At 46.0% G+C, this 24,012-nt stretch overlaps 1 protein-coding gene across 2 annotated transcripts; it reads left to right on the forward strand.

Annotated features, from left to right (window-relative positions):
• The first annotated feature begins 114 nt into the window (after window positions 1–114).
• Window positions 115–21,363, forward strand: LOC131504197 (pepsin B-like). 2 transcript variants are annotated; one of them, XM_058716223.1, is made up of 9 exons: window positions 115–1,801; window positions 13,548–13,704; window positions 14,911–15,028; window positions 15,534–15,652; window positions 16,335–16,534; window positions 18,065–18,187; window positions 19,716–19,863; window positions 20,728–20,826; window positions 21,056–21,363. In XM_058716223.1, the coding sequence occupies exons 1-9, from the start codon at window positions 1,758–1,760 to the stop codon at window positions 21,206–21,208; spliced, it is 1,161 nt and encodes a 386-aa protein (XP_058572206.1). In that variant the 5' UTR covers window positions 115–1,757; the 3' UTR covers window positions 21,209–21,363. The 2 variants fall into 2 exon arrangements, with proteins under 2 accessions (XP_058572206.1, XP_058572207.1); XM_058716224.1 differs by lacking the exon at window positions 115–1,801 and adding an exon at window positions 6,233–6,339.
• Window positions 21,364–24,012: the final 2,649 nt, after the last annotated feature.

A 24,012-nucleotide genomic window follows, 5' to 3' on the forward strand; every position in this document is an offset into this window, starting at 1 on the left:
CAGGCTGAAGCTAAGGGTGTTGCGCTTTCAGGAAAGTACACCAAGCAAGATGGCTTCTTGGCTTATTATGAGGTGACAGGAATAGAGACCTCTGTCTATTAGTCAGGTCTCCATCCTCTGTTGGGGCAAGAGCAAAGACAACAGGGCAAAAGCCAGGGTGACGGCGGGAGGACAAAGAGGTAGTTTACTAGCTCAAGAGAAATCCACTATATAAAGAGAATCTTAACTGTTATACAAGTCAATCCTGACTTACTATCTGGCCTAAATAAAAACTATTAGTACCTGAAATAGATATAATTTCAAACATTTGCAAAAGCAAAAGAATAGTATCACCTCCTCCCCTCCTCTGCCACTACCACCTACCCGTCACCAGCTTCAATCTCGAACCACTCTTGGCCCATCTTGTTTCATGCCCGCTCCTTGACTCCCTCCCTACTGCTACGAGATTATGTTGAAGCAGTTCCAAGACCTCCTCTACTACAGATTCTTTCCTCTTACCCTGATTCCACTCCCTGAATCCCCATCTCAACATAGCTTGCTACTGAGTGGAGGAAAGAGACTTGGACCCAAGGGAATATAAAACATAAGAGAGGACAATAAGAGGCACAGGGTGTGTGGCTTAGGGATCTGGAAAGGTCTCATGGAGCAGGTAGCTTTAGAGCAGGGCTTTGGAGCACAGGAATGATCCTGATGGGCAGGAATGACAGGAGGGAAGGGCCCCGAAGGCCAAGGATGACGGGTACGGAGGCACATGGTGTGCATGGGTGCCTTAGGTAGGAGTGGAGGCACAGTGCTCTGCGCTGACTGGGTAGAAATGTTTTCCTGCTAATCCAGTGAAGTGTGGTTATGAGTGATGGCATAGTTGAAATAATGGTCTTGAAAGACATTATAGACTGAAGACATGTTTGATAGACAGAACCTTTAAAGAACAGGAAGGAAGGAAGGAAGGAAGGAAGGAAGGAAGGAAGAAAAAGAAAGAAAGAAAGAAAGAAAGAAAGAAAGAAAGAAAGAGAAAGAAAAGAAAGAAGAAAGAAAGAAAGAAAGAAAGAAAGAAAGAAAGAAAGAAAGAAAGAAAGAAAAAGAAAGAAAAGCCTCAGACATTGGCTTCTGCAACCAGCTTGAATACCTCTGCTTCTTCGTGGTGTATGGTTTCTAGCACAATGCCGGGCACCTAGCCAAACTCACATGCTTGACTGATTGTAACAACCCAGTTCTCCTTACTTGTGAGAAACCTGAAATTTATTAGAGATTCACAAGCTAGTTTGATGGCCTCCAAGACTGGGCCCCTTTATGCTGATTTCTAAAGAAGACAGGAGAGGTTTGTTTATGGGAACTCTCTGAAAAAGATACAGGTTTGGTCAAGGGTCAGATTAGGTTACCATTCTAGTTTGATATTGGCATTATTTAGAAAACCCTGATTTGATTTTTAAGGATGTCAGCCACTCCTTGTTTCTCTCTTTCTTTCCATCATGGACATTAGAGAAAGGAACATATTTTAATACGACTTTGCTCAGAAAAGAGAGGAGGTCCTTTGTGAGTGGCTTTCCCCTCCCTCTTTGGTTTGCCTCTTCTCATTCCCTGGCAAGGGATTCTTGGATGCTTTGTCACTGGGAAAAGAGCAGTTTGCCTGCTGGTGCTTCTCTCCATGGACTTCCCGGAACTAACCTGGTGATCCTCCTGGCAGATTTGCTCTTTCGTCCAGAAAGCGACGAAGCGCTGGATTGACTATCAGCAAGTCCCATACGCCTACAAGGGGAATGTGTGGGTTGGCTATGATGATGTCCTCAGCTTCAGTCACAAGGTAAGACATTGGTCCTTTCTTGCTCCAGCATATAGCTTCCCTCTGGCTTCCATGAAGCTCTTATCTGTACGATGTGTGTGTGTGTGTGTGTGTGTGTGTGTGTACTGGGTGGAGGTGAAAAGGTGAGATTTACTAGATCAGGTGAGTTTCAGGCATACCTGACCTAACTGGGGTTTCCTAAATCCATCTATCCAATCCTCTTCTTCTTCCTTTTTTTTTTTTTTTTTTACTTTTATTCAGTTTTGAGAGACAGAGAGAGACAGAGAGTGAACAGGGGAGGGACAGAGAGAAAGGGAGACACAAAATCTAAAGCAGGCTCCAGGCTCCGAGTTGTGAGCACAGAGCCCTGTGTGGGGCACGAACTCACCAACGGTGAGATCATGACCTGAGCCAAAGTTGGACACTTAACCAACTGAGCCACCCAGGCGCCCCTTAAATTTTTATTTTTAAGAGAGAGATAGAGAGCAAGTGGGGGCACGACAGAAAGAGAGGGAGACAGAATCCCAAGCAGGCTCTGCATTGTCAGCACAGAGCACCATGTGGGGCTCAAACTCATAAACCAAGAGATCATGACCTGAGCCGAAATCAAGAGTCAGATGCTTAACTGACTGAGCCACCCAGGCGCCCCCTGCCCCAACCCTCTTCTTTGGAAGAAAAGGAGTCGCGGTTTTGAGGGGAGAAATGACTTCTCTCAGTTTATGCAGATTTTTGGCAACAGATTTTTGGCAACAGTTTCTTCTTTTCTGCTTGGGCCAGATAACTTCACAACAGCTAAATACCAATATGAGGTAGAACTTGCTAAGCACTCCATGAATATCACTGAGATGTGTGTCAGGAGTAGGGAAGTCAAGGAGGGCTTCCTCAGGGAGGTGAGCGGCAGGAGATGATGACATGGGGTCAGAGGGTGCTGAAAGCTCATTCAGAGTAGGTTCAAAGAAAAATTTGGGTGGGGCAGAGAAGTTTTGTAAAGCGTAAGAGAAGGCAGTAAAGTGCAGGTCAGTTTATAGAGGGACTTGAACGCTGGCAAAGACATTTGGACCTCTTCTTGCAGGCATTTTAAGGCAAAATCAGGTTTCCGTGCAGGTACATGACCTGCAAGTTTGAAACCTTTAGAGCCTAACGGTGAGCACCTCCTCTCCCCATGCAAGCAATGTTAAATGAAGTCGAGTCTGGCAGGTTTTTTTTAATAGTGAATTAAAACAGAAATGACATGCTTTGGTAATTTCTGAACCTGCCTCTGCTTTGGAATCACCTGAGACTTGATAAATGTAGAAAGATGTGGCTCCACCCCTGAATATTCAGCAGGTCTTAGAAAGAATCTGGGAACTGTTTTTACTTTGTTTCCATGTGATCCTGCTGTAACCGGTTTGGCATTTTGGAAGCTCTGAGAGAGACTCGGAAGTGTGCCGGTGACATACTGAGGGTTGGACCAGGTGGTTGGAAGTGGAGGTAGGGTCTGAATGAGAAATTGTCAGCACTTGGCAACTGCCTGGATATCGGGTCTCATTAGAGAAAAGTCACAGTCTCCTCTACTATAGGTGATGCAGAAGCGACAGGTATTGGCTGTTCTTTAGGGGAAGTTTGGGGTAGAAAGCACAAGGTGATAGGGCAGCATTCGTGAAGACCCACCATGTACCTCCTCTGTGCACAGCACTGGGGGAGGCCCGCTGTGCAGAGAGAGGTGCAGAGTATGGCTTTCAACCTCCAGGATCTTACTCCAGTTTGGGAACAGAGGACACACACAGAAAAATCCAGTGACTCAGTGGAATTACCCAGTTGGATGGAATTCAATATATGATCCACAGGACATGGGGGAGGGCATTGACCTGTGTGTCTGGGGAAGCCCGAGACCAGCAGGGATGGTGTTCTCGCGTTGAGGGGCAGTTACTGTGCCTTGCAGAACTAGAGGGGAACAGAGCCCCGTGTGAGGGTGATTAAGGGATTTCATCACAGAACCCCAGAGCTGGAAGAAACCTCAGAGATCATCATCGGGAGATAATTATCCCTGGATTTCTCAGCGTTTCTGCGCTGTCTGGGCATTCTGAGCAAAAGAAACAGAGCAGCTATAATAAAAATAGAAAGCTGCCTTCCCCTCTTCCCCCAGAGCCTTTGCTGACTTTCAGAGATTGTAGAAGTCCCCTCCCCAGAAGGGACTTGTCTACATCCCAGTGAAGCTCTCAAGCCATCCAGAGGGGAGAAAGGTCCGATTTGCCAGCTGTCTCACATAAACTCAAGGCTCATATTTTCAGGATCCCTCTCCTGTGCTGCACACCTCACTGCATGTACAGGTGTATATCTGGCCCTCGCCATGTCATTCTTTGGGCAGTTAGGCCATGGGGGGCAAAGTCAAAGTGTTGTTGTGATTGGTCTTTTGCCATGAGTAATAATGGTCTGTCCTCTGATCCAGAGATCATGTGTGCGCACACGTAAACTGGCAGGCTAATTTGTTGGTTTGTAAGCAGAGTAAAATCTCAGAATCTTGACAATTTCAGCTTATCTATAATTGGGTTCCTCCTTCTTATTTTACATTTGGGGAAAGTAAATCTCAGAAAGGAGCCCATTGATTTGGCCAAGTCATGTAGTTATTTGGATGTGATGGAGTCTGTCTTTCCCATCAGCCATGACAGAGAATACTAGCAAAGTAATAATAGGACCCGGATTTGGGTCTAAACCTTGCCATTTAGTTATAGGTGAGGGTTTTTTTTTTTTAATGATTTGTAAAAAATATTTTATTTTATTTTATTTTATTTTATTTTATTTTATTAAGAGAGAGAGATGCAGAGGTGGGGGGGGGAGAGAGAGAGAGAGGGAATCCCAATCCACGCTGGGCATAGAGCCTGACTTGGGGCTCAATCCCATGACCCTGGGTTCATGATCTGAGCTAAAATCAAGAGTCAGACACTCAACTAACTGGACCACCCAGGCACCCCTATATCTGAAGTTTTAAAAATCATGGACAAAAGCCTCTCTTTTCTTATCTGTGGAAAGGTGACAGTATTACCCGCTTTATCTCTTCTTTATAGTGTCACTGTGATATACGGTGTGAGGAAGTGGTTTTAAAATAATATAGCAACATCTGTGTTTCAGCATAATGACAATAATGATTGGCACTGGGACCCTGGTGAGACAGTTTTCATTATGTGCAAGGTTTTGATCCAAATATTTTACATGTAGGAATTCTTTTTTAAAAAATTGTCTTCCATTGTGGTTTATATACACAATGCAATACTACTCGGCAACGAGAAAGAATGAAATATGGCCCTTTGTAGCAACGTGGATGCAACTGGAGAGTGTGATGCTAAGTGAAATAAGTCATATAGAGAAAGACAGATACCATATGTTTTCACTCTTAGGTGGATCCTGAGAAACTTACCAGAAGACCATGGGGGAGGGGAAGGAAAAAAAAAGTTAGAGGGAGGGAGGCAAACATAAGAGACTTTTAAAAACTGAGAATAAACTGAGAGTTGATGGGGGGTGGGAGGGAGGGGAGGGTGGGTGATGGGCATTGAGGAGGGCACCTTTTGGGATGAGCACTGGGTGTTGTATGGAAACCAATTTGACAATAAATTTCATATAAAAAATCATCTTTAAAATTGTGAAATATACATAAACATAAAATTTGCCATTTGGCCCATTTTTAAGTGTCCAGTTCAGCAGCATTAAGTGCAGTCACATTGTTTTGTAACTATCACCACCTTCTATCTATCTCCAGAACTTTTCTTTTAGAGAGAGAGAGAGAGAGAGAGAGAGCAAGCAGGGGAAAGGGACTGAGGGAGAGAGAGAGAGAGAGAGAGAGAGAGAGAGAGAGAGAGAGAGAGAATCTTAAACAGGCTTCATGGTCAGTACAGAGCCCAATGTGGGGCTTGATCCCATGGCCCTGGGATCATGACCTGTCCCGAAATCATGAGTCGGACACTGAACCAACTGAGCCACCCCGGCGCCCCTATCTCCAAAACTGTTTCATCTCCCCAAACTGAAACCCCATTCGCTTCTCCCTCACCCCCGATAGTGACCACCACTATGCTTTCCATTTATGGGAATGTGACTCCTCTACCTCCTACGAATGGAATCGTACAATATTTGTCCTGTTGTGCTGGGCTTATTTCACTCAGCATAATGTCTCCAAGCTCCAACCATGCTGTAGCATTTGCATGAAGGGATTCTTTGGTTCCTAAAAAATATCGGAAATGTTATCCCTTTTTTTTACAAATGAGGCAAAGGTTTGTGTGACCTTTTCAAGATCCCTTAGCTAATAAGTGGTAAAGGCTAGATTCAAATACAGGCTGCAACTACCAACCATGCTACTGTAGTGTTTTCTGAGGGTCTGTCTTCCGTGTTTTGCCATTGTACCCAGTCTGGGGGATGGCCAGCACAGCAGGTTGACTGACTACTCCTTTTTCAGGCAAGGTTCATAAAAGGAGAGAATTTTGGGGGAGCCATGGTGTGGACGTTGGACCTGGATGACGTTAAGGGCACTTTCTGTGGCACTGGCCCTTTCCCCCTTGTCTCCAAGTTGCGTAGTTTCCTGGCGCAAGCTGGTAAGTACCTATGGCTTGGAAGTGGGGTTGGGAGCTGTATAACGAGGCTCTTTTAGATCTGCAGGCTTCGGTGAGACAGCATGGCACCGAAGGAAGAGAACAAACTTTGATGTTAGGCCGGTCCATTTCCTTGGCTTAGAGGCAGGCTCCATTTGACCCTCTGAGCTTTGTTTTGCCTATCTGCAAAATGGGAATGATCCTTATACTCATGACATTATTATAAGAACTATATGAGATAAGAAGTGAAAACTGCTGGCTCAATGTTAGCGCTCGATATATGTCAGTTTATTTCTCTGTGGCTTCCTCCTGCTTTCGTGGGACAAGGGCCAGAAGAGGAAGTCAGATTTCTTTTGATAACCTCTTTGATAGGAGAGACTGCCCTGGTAGTTAGGAGATGGAATCTGGCATGCTACAGCTACAGCATCCTTTGAGATGATTTATAAGTATCATTTTAGGGACAAGGACACTGGGGCTCAGAAAGGCAATACTGCTAGTCAAGGGCAGAGATGGGACTTCAACCCAATTCTTTACCAAATGCTGTCAGGAGTGGTCTCCTTGCCCTCCATGTTGTTCCTGGTGCCTTCTACCATGGGGGACACAGGAGGTTTCTGTTATTAGGCCTTGGGGGGCAGCAAGGTCTTGCCGAAGGTGCCATCAGTAAGGTCAAAGTGAGGCCTTAAGCATAGAAAACTGGCAGGCTTCTCGGGGTCATTCCCCAGAAATGTAAATGTGCTGAGTGCCCATAGGTGCCTGGGATCATATCAACATGATAAGGTGAGGGAGCAGGGCTTCAATGTGGTGGGATTTTATCTATGCCCTCAAGTCAGTGCATTATGAAATCCTTCACTTCTGGATTTTGGAAGCAAGTGCTTCAGCCCTGGAGTGGTCGTAGTCCTGCCAGCAATTAACAGGATGGGGAGGAAGCGGCAGGACTCTCATCCTGTTCTGATGATTTCCTCTAGAGTTCAGCTCAACTCCTTCACCAAAATTTTGGCTCTCAACTGCTATGAATTCTTTAAGAACTGACCCCGAAAGTCCGACTGGAACCAATGATATGGGGCTTTTGTCCTCAGAAGGAAAGTCTATGGCTTCTAACACCCATAGGAAGTCTGCAGATACGACTAGAGGCCACCAAAGTGGGGTTGTGACCCCTACGAGTGAAACTATGTCCTTTGGAAAGCACACTGTGGCTGTGGAAACGAAGACTGAGACCCTCGGAGACACTATGACTCACGGAGAGATGAGTACGGTTTCTATGCATGGTCAGACTAAGTCCCCTGGAGAGAAGATCGTGCCCCTTGGAAAGAGAGCTGTAGCCCCTGGAATGATGACTACCCCCTCCAGAAATATTACAGTCACTCCTGACAGGCCGACCAAGACTCTTAGAAGAGAGCCCACCACTTCTGAGGTGGACACAGACCACCCGGTTGGTCACGTTGGTCTTCAGACAGAAGCCCAAAGCAGGAGGCCATCCTCTGGCCCTGTCATCTAGCCCCGGGACACATTCCTCTTGCTTTGGACAACCCCTGTGTTCCCATTAATGGGAACGAGTCCTCTGTCAGTTCGATGACCCTTCCAACAAGTGCTCTCTCTCTCTGTCTAAAGAAAGAAAACCCAGAAAACTCTGCTGTGTGTCAAGGAGCCTAAGCTCTGTTGAAGGCAGAAGCTGGGGAAAGCCCTTATCTTTTCTTGTAGATCCCCTGACAGGAGCTGCTCTTACCCAGACATTCGTAAACCGTTCACGGTTATGAGCAGGCCCAAAAGCCACAGGGAGTTCATCTCTTTTCTGTTGAATAAACTGGAAACACAAGGATCCATCTGAGTTCCCTGGAGTTCTTTTCTTGAAATGACCTGAGCAATGCAATTGTCAGCTCTGCCTTTCAAGTTCACGTTCCCCTACTGCTGTTTTTGGAAGGAGGGAGTTTGGGTCTAGCCCATGCTGATGTTTTCCAGTGTGGATTATGTTGCTTCCCTCTCTGCCTTGAACAACACTCACTTTGCCGGTGGTCAGAGCCAGAATCTCTTCCAGGGCGGTTTCCCACAATCCTCTTATGTCACACCGGTGTAACATCTCCTCCCATTAATACATCAGAACTACTCTTTGCCAAGGTCACTGGTGATGCCCACGTTGTTAAATACAGAGTTCAAGTCTCACTTCTGATTCTCCTTGATGCAGCAGCAGCACTGGCACACTTGGTCACTTTGTCCTCCCTGATCCACTTTCTTTCTTTCTTTTTTTTTTTTTTAATGTTTATTTATGTTTGGGAGAGTGAGTGTGTGAGCGAGTGGGGGAGGGGCAGAGAGAGAGGGAGACAGAGGATCTGAAGTGGGTTCTGCACTGACAGCAGAGAGCCTGAAGTGGGGCTCAAACTCACCAACTGTGAGATCATGACCTGCACCGAAGTCGGACCCTTAACAGACTGAGCCACCTTGTGCCCCAGTGACACACTTCCTTAACTATGCTTCTGGGTTTTGATTTTACCTGACTGGTCATTCCTTCACAGCGTTCTGTGCTGATTTCTCCTCTTATCCCTGATCTCTTAATGTTGGGGAGCTCCAAGTCTCTTCCCTGGGTCCCTTTTCTTCGGTATTTACATTCACACCCTCTTGGTGTTGTCCTCTAAGCACATCATTTAAACAGCATCTGTATTATTGTCAAGAGAACAAAAGTGCAGAGAAATGTCCGTAGTACACTATCTTCCACGTAAGGAAAAAGGGGACATAAGAAAACACACGTCTGCTCGTTTGTGCACAGAGTAATAGAAAGTAACAGAAAGATTACGGAAGGAAAGAAACAGAATAGTAACAGAAAGGATAAACACGGAAATAATGAAATCGGTACTGGCAGGTGTGGAGTGAGGGTGGTGTGGAGAGAATGGGAGATCAGGAACGGGGTACAAAGGGTTGGGGGGGCGGGTTGCCACTTACCTGAGTACACGTGTTTGTGTCATTCTGACTTTTCGAACCATGAGAGTGTTTCACATCCCACAAATAAATAAAATCAAGGATGGTGGTGGTGGGGCTAGAGCAACTCAAAATTAAAGCACAAATAGCGACAAATGTATTTAGCCATGTTAAAAATGCACCAACAGCGTAATCACATTGAAGGGATTAGGGAAGAAAAGAGCTAGCCTTAGTCACTTTGGAAAACGGCATTTTGCCTCCTTATTGAAAAGCTAAAGAGGAACCATGGACAAATACTGGCCTCTAGCAAATTTGCTTTTGACACGTATATTCTGAAACTGCTTTCTGTGCATTCCAGAATTAAACACAGAAGGAAATCCACTGTGGGTAAGAAGGGCCATGTTTCTCACTGCCAGAGAAAGTAGTTACAAATAGGAAAACAGAAAAGGCTAGAAAGAACCCTGTGGCGTTAGGCTCAGAAGTATCAGTATGAAATCATGATTTAAAACTATATATGGATTGGTTGATATAGAAATATGTGTATCCATACATTTATTTTTGGACCACTAGAAGGGGCTACAGCAGTGACATCCGAATAGGCCCCATACCTTGAGGAGAAGGTGCCCAAACACCCCCGGACTAACTGGGGAAGGAGGCCTGTGTATACTGCTCCCGTCTCCCCTCTCCTGGTGGATGATTCTGAGTGGTGATTCCGAGTGGAGGCCGCTGGGCTGAGGACAGTGGGTGATGTTTCAAGACCAGGCTTCTACAAGACTTGACTCGCAGGTGGGAGAGAGAAAAGTACTCAAGTGATGTACCTCTGGGAGCAGCCAGTGGCTGGTCTGTGCTTCACCATTTCATCTCATGCTGAGGAAACAGACTCTGAGAGCTCATGTACTACTATCTCGCTGCAAAGAAGCCTTGGTAAGTGCTGTAAGGGAGCCTGGAGTAAGGAATGGCAGGTGGCCAGAGGCACAGATGTGCGATCAAGTCCCAGGAACACCTGGCAAGGTTTGACGCGGATGGGCAAGGGGGCAGGACGCGAGCTCCACGGGCACGACTAATGAGCGGGCACCGGTTGTCTCCGCACAGGAAGGTGATCTGTGGACACCATGTTAGGAGCTGTTGTCACTTTCTCATTTGACTTTGAAGAGTTACATAAAAGGTTCCCAAACCCTGTTTTTGTTGAGTTAGGAATATTGCCACCAGGAGGCAGCAGCATACAGGGTTACATTTTCTCCTACTTTCTAGGAGAGTAGAAAAAAAGCAATTAGAATACCTCTGTACAGAAAATGAAATCAAATCTAAATCTGTCATTGTCTTTAAAGTCGATACATTTGGAGCACCTGGGTGGCTTAGTCGGTTAAGCATCGGACTCTGGATTTTGGTTCAGGTTGTGATCTCATGGTTCCTGAGGTTGAGACCCATGTCTGGCTCTGTGCTGTCAGCACAGGACCTGCTTGAGATTCTCTTTCCCTTCCTCTCTCTCTCTGCCCCTCCCTCGCTCGTGCTCTACTCTCTCTCTCTCTCTCTCAAAAATAAATAAATAAATAAATAAACAAACAAACAAACAAACAACAACAACAAAATACAGTTGATGCTTTTGTGCACATTGAAGCAGAGAAAGCATGAGCGCCCTGGGCTTGGAGGAGGGGCTGTGCTGAGATACAGGTTGAGTCCAGACAAACCAGACTTGAAATCCCAGCTCTGATTAACTATGTGATCATGGGGTAGTTGAATCAGCTTCTAAGGTTGTTACAATGGTTAAATGAAACATGTATCTGGTACAAAGCCAATAAGTGGGAGTTACTGATATAAGCATATCTTCTGTAGACCTTCAAGTTTCCATTTTAGTATTTCTTGGAGCGCCTGGGTGGCTCAGTCAGTTAAGTGTCCATCTTTGGCCCAGCTCATGGTCTCGTGGTTCATGAGTTCAAGCCCCACGTCAAGATCTGTGCTGACAGCTCAGAGCCTGGAGTCTGCTTCAGAGTCTGTGTCTCCCTCTTTCTGCCCCTCACCCACTCACACCCTGTACCTCTCTCTCTCAAAAATAAATAAACATTAAAAATTTTTTAAAGACTTTCTTTGTATAAAGAAAGAAATATGGAATTAGAAACTCTTTAGGTTTTGTGCATAGCTCAAAGTGTTCAGGAGTAGATTTATGACAATGTTCCAATAATCTCTCATGCTGCTACAACTTTATTCATGACAAAGTTCCTGCCTCCACAACTTTATGCAGGGAATCATTTCGTAAACTGGCTACTTTTACCACATGCTTCTAAAACACTACAATCTAGAAGCTGGCAAAGTGTTACAAATAGGAAAACAAATAGGTACAAATACCTACAAATAGGTAAAGTGTATTAAGCGTGTCATTTCCAGGATGAAAAAAAATTAACGGTTCCTTAACTCTTTATGGAATATAGCCCATATTGCTTAGCATGGCATACCGGGTCTGCCTCACCATCTGGTCACGTCTGTGTAGACACCTAGTGCTGCGCTCCAGGAGTTTGATCCGGGTGCTCCAAGGTGTGCTCCATCAGTATGGAGCATGATAACAAATAGTTCAATGGACTAGAAGTTAAAATACTGTGGATACTGAACATACGTTGCTTTAATACAGTTTTGCAGAATCAAGAGTATTCCGATTTTAGCATTACAGGCCTTTCCATTGCGATGGGTCCTGAGTAGAAAATAATTTCCAGAGCGACAGTTAGCATGATGAGGACCGCTCAGCCCCAGTGCAGGTTCTTGGGCTGGGTCCTGGCTTCCGAGGAGCCACGTTGAAAATTGCTCTTCTGGCCACGCTGGTCACGATGCTCTCTGATTTCATCACATCACTTCACTCCTGGGTGCCGTTGTCCAGGCTCTGCTTCTGCCGCCAGTGGATTTTCCACTTTCCTTACTTTCTCAACTACCATCTGGCAAGATCCTTCCTCAAATGTTACCTCTTCTCTGAAGGCTTTTCCATCCTTCCAGAAGCTATTACGCCTTGTCTCTGCTTGCTTTATCGTACTGTTCTTCTCCCTCTTGTTCACTCAACACATATGTGAATGCTAGGGTGTCAGTCATTTGACAGGATGCCGACTTTGCATACAAGGACCATTTCTGATTTTATTTTGTGCTCCCAGAGCTTAGCACAGAGGTGAGCATAGAGTAGATATTCCATAAGTGTTGGCTAATTGTGAACTAAGAGATAGAAAATAAAGATCAGTGTCATGGACTGTGAGAATCGCATTCAGGAGACTATAGATGAGTCTGATGAGAGGAACAAGAAGGAAAAGGGGAAGAAGTGGAGAGTCTATTGTAAATCTCCCAAAAGCACATGCCCTTTGGAGTCAAAGCACAAATTGTTCCATTGTTTTGGCAGAAGTTGTCAGCACCCATTTCCCGGTAGATGTGGGCACCAGGATCCTTTGTTCCCAGTGCATTTCACATTTGTTATCACATCCTAATCTGTGGATTCGATCAGCAAATCCACTAATTGCTTTTTAAGTTGACTACAGAGTGGATAAGAAAGGCCATGATACTTACCAGAGGGAAAAACAAACAGAATCCATGGACTTGTAGGGGCACAAGCTGGTACAAAGGTTAAGAAACTCACGTGCTTTCAGATGAAAAGAGCAGGGAGATCAGGGTATAAAAGAGAGATCCAATTTCCCTCTGTGTGTCCCATCCCTTGGGTCTGCCACTGTGTCCTACGTGTCTCTGGGCCATTGAAATCAACGCCATGAAGATCCTGGTCTTGTTGTTGGTTTGTCTACACCTCTCACAGGGTGTGGAAAGGTTTGTATGGGGATTCAGCTTCAGCCCTGAGGGAGCATCAGAAGCTATGGTAGAGCAAAGGCCTCCCATACAGATCTTATGGAGAGGCAGTCAGATCATAGTTTGGCACCATGAACTGAAAAACCCAGGGAGCCAAGACTTACAATGGATGGGGTGTGTGTGTGTGTGTGTGTGTGTGTGTGTGTGTGTGATTAAAGGTGGGTTGGTGTTTTGTGGGACAAGAAGGAAGGATGTACAATATCTATAAAGCTTAGAGCAAGGACTGGGAAGGAACAGATATTTGTTCTGTGTAAACAATATGTAAGCAGAAAACCCCAAATACCTATTGCAGTGCATTTTCATGCTGGAAATGCTGGAGTGACTGCAGTGGTCAGAACTCACTAAAATCCAGGAGGATTTCTCATAAGAGGCTCTTCTTGAGTAGAGTATAAGAAGGTTTGAAAACCCACATCAGATCAATGAAGGCATTGCTTTCATGGGGAAGGTGAGGGTCACTCCTTTTGCCCTATTCTCTGCAGAATCATTCTGAAGAAAGGCAAGTCCATCCGCCAGGTGATGGAAGAGCGGGGTGTACTACAGACTTTCCTGAAGAACCACCCAAAGGTTGATCCAGCTGCCAAGTATCTTTTCAATAATGATGCTGTTGCTTATGAGCCCTTCACCAACTACCTGAATGTAAGTGAGGGTCAAGGTGGTGTCTATAAACCTTGGCTGAAAACCATTCTCAGATACTCATTTAGACCTCTCATTAGCTCTGATTTTGGGCTTTTTACTAAACCCAAGTCTCTCCTTCCTCAGGAAAGTATCCGGAGAAGTTATGAGTTGGTACCATTTCACACTGTCATATTCCCTCTCCTTCCTTCTTTCCTGTCATTACTGGCTCAGTCTCTGAAGCCCCATTTACATGGTTAGGAGATTCCGAATGACCATGTTCCAGTCAATTGAGCAATCGAAAGGAAGTCCTAGTGATGAGCTGTAGGGGAAAGAGGGAAAGCACAGGCAAAGCGGCCACGCAAAATCTCCAGTAGCTCCAGATGCTATGTAGCTCCCCATTTGGGAACATACACTGGTGCTCAGAGCAAGTATTTGCATGTTCTTGACACTGCAGTGTCTGCTCAGGGCATCCCAACACACTGGTGTCCTATGGACTGTCTTTAGTGAGATGTTACATGAGTGTCAGATCTAGAAGCCACTTCAGGAATCTCCTATCTCAAGTCCCACTTTTATAGATGGTGGATGAAGAGGCAGGGCAGTGACATGACTGGCTAAAATTCACTTAGAACTCAAAGTATGTCTCAGTGAAGTTCTCTTCTTGCTTTTCCAGCCACCTTTCTTTTTTTATTTCTGGCACCTTGGCTACTAAGTGACCAAGGGAGGAGAATGGTGTGGAAATATCTAACACCGGAAGAGAAAGAGGTGTGTGTGTGTGTGTGTGTGTGTGTGTGTGTGTGTGTGAGAGAGAGAGAGAGAGAGAGAGAGAGACAGAGACAGAGAGACAGAGAGAGACAGAGAGAGAGAGAGAGAGAGATGGGGAAGGTGATGGGCACTGGGAATGGAGAAAAGAGTGACTGCTTCTCCAGCTTTGCATGTTCTGGCATAGAACGGCAAATCCATGGAGGTATCACCTTATGGCAAAGGAGAAAACACATTTGGAAGAAGAGATTGTCTTGCCAGACTAATTCTCACCTGGTCAAAATCTTGCATATAAGGACAAAAATGGAGAATATCGAGGGGGTCTGGCTCCAGAAGTGAAAGAGAATTTCTGGAAAGAGAAGAATATAATTTGGCCACAATGTGGTTTCTAGTGAGTCAACTTCATCTCAATCTTTAGGACATGGCTTGGCTGCTTAATACACTGGGGTAACAAACTTTTCTTTGCAGTCCTACTACTTTGGAGAGATCAGCATTGGGACACCACCACAAAATTTCCTGGTCCTCTTTGACACGGGTTCATCCAACCTGTGGGTGCCCTCCACCTACTGCAAGAGCCAGGCCTGTTGTGAGTATACCACCATCACCACCCACCCACGGATAGGAGCAGAGGGCGACGCAGAGTCGGGATTAAGCACAAGCCCATCATCCAAGTCTAGAGTTCTTGGTGCATATCTATGATCTCAGCCTCCTTAAATTCAGAACATCTGGAAATCTTGCTCTTGGTCTGTATTTCACAAGTGCTGCATCTCTAGAAAACGAAAGAAGTAGACCAGGGCTTCCATTCCTTTCTCTATTGATCCCTTTCCTCAGCTCTCTCCTGTGGGCCCCAATTCCTGGCACTTTTGAGTTGACCCATGCTTCAGGAAATGGTAGGTTGGAAGGAATTGGGGCAACATCTGTTTCCCAAGGGGACAGACTTTTCTGGGGCTATTGATTGCCTTCAGCCCAGAGTCTGAGGCTGAAGCCCAATCCCAGGCTTGGTCTGATGGTCCCAGGCCATCAGGGATAAGTGTCCTCCGTGTATTTTGGAAAATGTGTTAACACTAACATTGCATTGTCTCTTTGCACAGCCAATCACAACACGTTCAACCCCAGCATGTCCTCCACCTACCAAAACAATGGGCAAACCTATACACTATATTATGGAAGTGGCAGCCTGACTGTGCTCCTGGGATATGACACCGTGACTGTAAGCGCTGTTCTCATCTTTCTGTGGGTCTGCCATTTGGCTCCCCTTTTCTAGACTCTTAAGCTGTCAGAGATATCAAAGGTTGTTAATTAGGTACACATTTCTAAAAGCCGACTCTTGGAAAGAGTGACACAGGCCATCTAATTAAACCTTTGTCCCAAGACAAGAATTGCCCCACAGCAGTCCTGACTGCTGCAGGCTCTTTACGTTGTGCCTCCCCCTTGAATTTGCTCCTTGGTCTTCTCTGCCCTCCTCAACCACCTGGAGCACATCTGCTTCCTCCTCCACAGGACTTCACTCTGGGTATTTGAAGACCTTCCTTTCACTATTTTCTTTCCTTTACATCAAGCACACGCAGTTCCTATGTCATTTGTGCACACAGATTGTTCGATATAAAACCAGCCACTGTCCTTTCACTGTCCATGGAAGTGGAAACTCTAACTCCAAAAAACAATGGCCTCTACTTCGCCAACACCCACACTCTTCTTTCCAAGACATGTATGTTTGGCTGATGCTGTTGTCCCTTCTTTTTCCATGCCCCATGCTAGGACTGAGCCAACTCAATGAAAGAAGCCAATTTCTTCTCCTTAAAAAAGGGTCTGGGTTCCATTCCCCGGACACCTAAGTCTGGGAAGGATTTGTCTACCCTGAATTGTTAATCTTTTCTTTTTACTTGTCTCAGGTTCAGAACATCGTCATCCATAACCAGGAGTTTGGTCTGAGTGAGATTGAACCTAGCAACCCCTTCTACTATGCAAACTTTGATGGTATCCTGGGAATGGCCTACCCCAACCTGGCAGTGGGGAATAGCCCAACAGTCATGGAGAGCATGATGCAGCAGGGCCAGCTCACCAAGCCCATCTTCAGCTTCTACTTCTCTCGGTGAGCATCTTTGCCCTGTAGGGCTCAGCAAATGAGGCACTGTGGGGGCTTTTATTTTACTTTATTAATTTTTTTAACATTTATTTATTGTTGAGAGACAGAGTGCGAGCAGGGGAGAGGCAGAGAGAGAGGGAGACACAGAATCCCAAGCCGGCTCCAGGCTCTGAGCTGTCAGCACAGAGCCTGACATGGGCCTCGAACTCACAAACTATAAGATCATGACCTGAACCGAAGTCAGATGCTCAACCGACTGAGCCACCCAGGAGCCACTGGGAGGGGGGGCTTTCAACATCAAACAAGGCCCAGGTTTTAACATATCCTGACATAATGGGGATAACTTGCCATATGCAATCCATTTATTTTTGAAGATTTCTAATATATTTGGGGGGGAATTTTATTTAAATGCACTAGAAGAATTTTTATTTTAGGCCATAAGCCATAAGATGACTCTTTTCTTTTTTAAAAAAAATTTTTTTAATGTTTATTTATTTTTGGGAGAGAGAGAGGTAGAGTGAAAGCAGGGGAGGGGCAGAGAGAGAGGGAGACACAGAATCCAAAGCAGGCTCCGGGCTCTGAGCTGTTAGCACAGAGCCTAACGTGGGACTCAAACTCGTGAACATGAGATCATGACCTGAGCTGAAGTTGGATGCCCAACCGACTGAGCCACCAGGCACCACAAGATGACTCTTTTCTTAAAAATGGACTACAATCCCTCAACATTTAATAAGTAAATGTGGAGATTGTTGTATTAGATTCACCAAATTCAGAGCTATAGGACCAGCCACATGATCATTTCTTAATACAATAAATATAAATTTAGAATAAAGAGAACTATAACAAAATGATATTTATAAGAACATATCTGGCTCCAAAAAGAGTTCTTGTAGTCATCACTTATAGGGGTGAAGCCATGACTCAAATGCAAATACCTTGGTCACAAATCCAGTGCTTTTCTTACTCTGCTGGCCTTGAACTCTTGTGGCAAACTTTACTTACTGCTTCATCTTCCTAACCTCATGATCCCCAGGGGACCTGAGTCCAAATGTTCAATGACTGGCAGGCCCAGGTTAGGGAACAGAAGAGGCCTGAATCCTCTTAACACCGTCTAGTTACCAACCTGAGCACGACAGGAGCATCCCCATCACTGCCCACTTGAGATCTCTGTCTGTCAGGCCAGGCCCCCTCCAGGTACTCTCTGAGGGGTTTCTTCTTCTTCTCACTTTGTCCTCAGGAGGGTGTCCCTGGGAGGCTTTTAGAGTTTCTTTTCACAGGCCTGGTTTCCAATCCCATCGCCTCTTTTATGGGCATAGTCTGTGTTTCCAGTTCTCTGATACTCTGGGTGTTCCTCCGAGGAGGCTCCTCTCCCTTATGCCTTAAGCCTGGCGGAGCCTGAAGAGCAGGTCAGAGGATGGGACCCCTCTTCCTCTGGTTCCACTGTGTCTGAAGGAGAGAGGGACAGTGAGAGGGGAGGGAGGGGCTGCCTGGCCATGTGTGTTGTGGGAACTCACGCTCTTCTCCTCTTCTCCCTAGCCAACCAACCTATGAGTATGGTGGAGAGCTCATCCTGGGAGGAATGAACAGCCAATTTTATTCTGGTGACATCGTCTGGACTCCTGTCACCCGGGAAATGTACTGGCAGGTTGCCATCGATGAGTAAGTACAGAGGAAAGTTCCTATGGATTATGGACACCCCTAGAGTGTCCCTCCAGTGTGACTCTATTTCCTGTTCTTGTCATGGCATAAACCCCTTAAAGAGAATCAGCAAACCCTCAGGCTGATTATTCCTGGAGCTCAGTAGACTTTGGCATCTAGCTCTCGACTGAACTTTTTGACTTGGTCACTGAGCCTTGCCGTGTCAGCAGGTTGGTCATTCCTAGGTCTCTGTGAATCTACATCTTTGTTCCTGGAAGCTTCATTATCCCAATTAGCATAGTCTTTACCGCTTCCTTCATCAGGAAATGTAATAGCCGTCATGGGTGTTTTCTATGTGCCCAATGTGCTAAATATTTGTTGAATATATTATTGCATGTAATCTCCACTACAACACTATAAGGTGGTCAGCAGTATATTTCTTTGCATAGATAAAGAAATCAAGGCTCAGAGGTTAAGTGACTTATCCAAAGTCACACATTTCACACATTTCAAAATTTGAGCCCAAGCATATTTGATCTCCTAACCCACGAACATGAATCAGTTACTTCTACACCCCAAGCCTTCAGGAAATGTCCATCACTGCCAGATAAAGATACATGTCTTTGGCCAGTAGTCGAGACCATCCAACAGCTGAGCCCTACGTATCAGAACAGCCTTCCCACCACTTCCGGATGTGCAGCACGGACCTGACCATGTCCTTGCACCTCACCATGACTTTCTTGCTTCTTCTCTTTTGACTATAACACCTGAAGTGGTCCTCGTGTCCTTGCACATCCTTCTGCGCCCAGATGAATTATTACCTCCCTTGAAAAGCCCTCTCAGGGACCCAGTCTCTCTTTCAGTCCCATAGTCTTACCAGCTTGCATCTCCTCATCTTTGGGTATGTCACAGTGCAACCAGCCCAATGTGAAGAGTAGAGAGAGAGGTAATTGGTTAGGTGTCTTATTCACCATTACATCCAAGTACCTTGGTTCACCAACAGTACCCAAAAGATACATGGACTGAAGAGGAAGGGTAGAGAAGGAGCCGGCGACTGAATCACATAGGACCACATTACGGAGATTACCAGCTACTGCATTAAGTGGTAGCTTAACGTATGGTGTTGTCTCATGTCTCTTAGAAGGTACTCTTTAAAAACAGTGAATACAATCTGCTCCTGTTTGTATCGCAGATAATTCTTGCAAGAATGTCTTGCACATATTAGATGCGCAAGTGATTTATGAAGTGATTCCCAGCTTTGGCACTGTGTGGACCTCACATAGGTAGATATAGAAAGGTAAGACACAGAAAAAGGAGGATAAGATAAAGGAAGATAAGCCCTGCTTCCCCAGGCCTCTCAGTCAGAGCTGGAAGGGTTACCCGACCAAGAAGGCACAGCAACATTATAAGGGCAGCTGTGTCGTGGGGTGGCCAGGCTTCCTAGAAGAGGCAGAATGTCGGAGCTCCGAGGTTGGGGAGATCAGGGTGAACATGGCACAGGCGTGTGGCAGTAGTCCACTCATTTCTCTCGTGCTGGTGTTCCTCTCAGGTTTCTCGTTGGGAACCAGCCCACCGGCTTGTGCTCCCAGGGCTGCCAGGCCATTGTGGACACAGGGACCTACGTGCTGGCTGTGCCCCAGCAGTACATGAACTCCTTCCTGCAGGCCACAGGAGCCGAGGTGTCTCAGTACGGTGATGTGAGTAACCAGAAGCCAAGGATTTCTCTGCACAATGATGCAGCCTCAGCACAGGAAGAGGGGTTTGGATGGGGGGCTAAACCCCTGGCAGGACAGATTAAGTGGGGACACAGCATGGCCTTTCAGGCATGAACCGTCAAAGCAAGGAGGGGTGAGGGGAGGGAGTAACACCAACCAGACGGTGAGTATGGGCTGAATGGTTGTCAGGAGGGACGGCTGTTCCATTGCAGGCCCTAGGAGCACATTTCACCTTGGTGTGGCCAGTGTCATTCGACGTGTGCCAATAGAGGCAGGCGTATCACATTTCCCCATTCCACCGAGATTTCTTTTTACCTAGAAATACTCCTTTGGCTTTTATCTGAGCAGCCTCCCGTCCCCACCCCTGCTCCCCTTGTACACACTTCTGCAGTTTGCTCCTCCAGCATGCAAGAGTCTTGTTTAGTCAGACCAAATCTTGGCTCCTCAGGGTGTGTGCGTGTGTGTGTGTGTGTGTGTGTGATGAGTACGTGGACAGATGCACACAAGCAGGGATATGAATTGTGTGAGAGCATGCTTTTACAGGCTGGGCCTGTGTTTCTTCTCTGTAAGTTGCACTTTCTGAAGGTAGAAATCTGTTCTGGAATGAGTCTAACTCCTTACGGCCGTACCAACACATCCCAAACCTGAGATGTGCTCAGGGAGACCCAGGAAAGCAGAGCACCTGGTCAGTGTTGTGCCTGGGAATCGGGCTTTGCCTTCCATGCTCTCAAACAGCCTCTGCTGGAAGGTCAGGAAGGAAGTCTCACAGGGGAAGGGGGATTGGGGCCCTTTGTCTGGCCCCCCCGTGTCCTGGCACGCTACAGCTCTGCCTCTCCTCTCTCTCAGTTTGTGGTCAACTGCAACTCCATACAGAGCATGCCCACCATCACCTTCGTCATCAGCGGGTCTCCTTTACCTCTGCCTCCCTCTGCCTATGTCCTCAACGTACGTATGCACTCCGGGCTCCACGGACATGGGATTGGATGGGCCCAAACAGCTGTTCCGTGTCCCAGCTCACGTCTGGACACCTATGGGGAGTCACCAGTAGCAGGGCTGAGGGTGAACAAGAAGCCAGAGACCCCGCAGGTGTCATGGAATATAGGGTGGGAACTTCCTGTGGAGAAAGGCTTTTATATGCAAAAATGTTATATCCCTATGTCTTTTGTCTCTTCAGAACAATGGCTACTGCACCCTTGGGATTGAGGCCACCTACCTGCCCTCCCCCAGTGGGCAGCCCCTGTGGACTCTGGGAGATGTCTTCCTCAAGGAATATTACACTATCTATGACATGGGCAACAATAGAATGGGCTTTGCCCTCTCTGTCTAGACAGGTGAGAGGCAGCTGTCTCCACCCTCACTGCAGGACTCTGGGATTACCCTACAGTTTCTCTGGGCTGACCACAGCATTTTAGACTAATCTGACCCTTCTGTGCACTAGAGTCTTACTTCCTGCAACTAATAAATCAAGAATCTCCAAATGTCTTTGTTGCTCCTTCCAAATGTCTTCTTTGCCTTATGTTTGTAGTAGTTTATTCTAAATTGAAAATTAGCGCCCGCTCGTTGGGAAATCTGTGAATTGACCAATGGGAGAGAACATGGAGCAGAGATCTCTGAGTGAGGACCCACTGCACAGACCTTAAGGACGCAACAGTCCCTTCATGACGAACTCTGGCTGGAGGTGACCAGCTCTCCCAGCCCTCTCCCTTCCAACACATTCTTCTTTGCATTCTTAGACAAGAACGTGAACCAGAGTAGTCTCTGACTCAAGAATTTTAGAGAAGAAAAAGAAACTTTAGAGAACATTTCCAACTGGTGCTCTGAGAACAAATCTGATCAGAAAATGTGGTTCTTTTTGAAGGGAGCAGCACAGTTTTAATGAATATTTTCTGGTATTTTCATAGACATTATCCTCCCTATGGTGCTCTCAGGCTGCTCACATACGCACTTTACCTGCCTGGGCCTGACTGCTTTTGAGTTTAGAAACCCCATCTCATTTTACAGTGGAAGAAAGTGAGGTGTGGACAGGTAGTCATACAGTTAGTGTTAAAATCAGATCCAGATTCAAGGTATTAAATACTTTTATTGTGCTGCCACGTGATGAAGTCTGCTATGTGCAAGCCATGGACGCATGCAATTATAAATGAGGCGTGGTGTTGGCTCCCTAGGGATTTTCTATCAAGTAGAGCCTCTGGCTCCAGAGTGGTTTTCTGATGGCAGGAAGACCAGTAGCTGAACTTGCCCTCCACGGTAGGTTATGGGCAATCATCTGCAGTGGGTTCTTCGACTGCAGTAATGCTGCCTTTGGGGAGCTAAGAACTGGTGTGGCTCTGGGACTCAAAATTGTTTCCAGAAATGTAATTAGAAAGATGTATCTGGGAAGAAAGATGCAAAGAATTCTCAGTCCAGATGTGCACGGGTGGTGGTGGTGGACGGAGGTGTGCCTTTCTCCACAGCATCGCATCATTCCCCTCTACCGACATTATGATGTTGTTGATCTAATGGAACTGACTAATGTAAGCACTTTGGCCATTCCTTTTCCTTTTTGTTGTGTTTCCTTATAAGAGATACAGACTTTTCTTTTTCAATTTTTTTTGCCAAAGGGACGGATCTCAGTTCAGCTGCAATTCACCTACATCCTCACCATCTGCCCTGTCAGCTACTGTTCCTGCCTCAGTATCACCTCTATTCATTCTCTAGTGGTTAGCCTCAATGATATAAAGCCATGATCTTTCATTAGTGGTAAAATTTCTGGAACGTTCTCAATCCTGAGATACAGAAAATCCAAGTTATCATGAGTAACCTGAAATTCATCAGCAGGGGACCATCCGTAGTCACTGGGAACATATGGCATTGGTAATGAGGGCTGCTGAGGATCAGGATGATTCTTGTTAGGGTGTGGAATTAAGGTAGCAGTAGAATGTGCTAGTTTAGAACAGATCCATCACTAACTTTCCAGAAATTAGAAATCTTCGTGGGAAACAGTTGCCATTTTTATCGTCTATTTGTTTGCTCTCACTCCATTCCTAGGTCTTTGAAAAGGGGGTTTGGCTTATAGTCTTACCTCACCAAATTGGCCCATTGTCTGCCTTCCTCACATCCCCAGCCCCAAAACCAGAGGGAGAACTGGCATCCCCAGAGTGTTTCTGTTGCTCCTTTCCTGGTAGCCCACGGAAAAGTCCCAGGGCACGGAGATGGCGAGTTTCAAGACTTCCAACTCCTACCTTCTGGTCTTCCCGTCTGGGTGTAGCTATGAAACTTGTGTGTTACTTTACCAACGGGTCCCAGTACCCAGATCCTGCCAAATACATGCCAGAGAATGTGGAACTGTGCCTGTGTGTAGACCTCACCTATGCCTTCACTGCTTGATCAATCACAAGATCATGCCCTGCGAGTGGAATGATGATGTCCTATTTCCCAGTTCCAGGCCCCCGAGCAGCAGTCAGTACTTTGTTCTGAAATACCTGGGAGAGTCACAAGACAGACACCCTGGGTGGACTTGAAATCCAAAGGTAGTATTGGGGACCACCTCCCCACTCAGGACTAAAGTACACAGTATAGAAAGGGTGGCTCTGGAGGAGAGGAAAGAAAATGTTAAGCTACCTTGACAAAAATAAAAATGACATCCTTTTCCTCGGCAGTAATTTTATCTTCTAGAAAAATTGGCTTCTTTGCTCTAATCCTCTATTTCTCATTCCCTACTCTTACTTCTAAACTGGAAGCCCCTGTTGTGCTCTGGTCTGTGTCCCTCTGAAGCTCCTTAGCCAAGGGCAGTGAGCAAAAAAAAGTCCAGAATTGCCAGAGGGACTTAAAAGGAAAGTAATTTCAAAGACTGACTGAAATTCACCTCACTTAAGGAACTTTCTAGAAGAATTGCCTTCCTCCTGAGATTAGAATGGGACAAGTCAACCCCATTTGGGAGATCCCATTTTCTGTTTTCTAATAGGTGATGCATTTGACAATTTTGGGGGCTTGTGGGAAGGGGGAGAAACAGTAACCTCCAGAGTCTCATGGATGTCTTTGGATAAATGTCCACCATTCCCTCCATGAGGCTGTCTCCAGGTAGAAAGCAAGGTTCTCTACAAGATCCCATACACATGTTGTATTAAGTGGAAGGCTCTCTTCCACTCAGTC

Source organism: Neofelis nebulosa, chromosome 2 (assembly GCF_028018385.1).
Source record: "Neofelis nebulosa isolate mNeoNeb1 chromosome 2, mNeoNeb1.pri, whole genome shotgun sequence".
Classification (NCBI taxonomy): domain Eukaryota; kingdom Metazoa; phylum Chordata; class Mammalia; order Carnivora; family Felidae; genus Neofelis; species Neofelis nebulosa.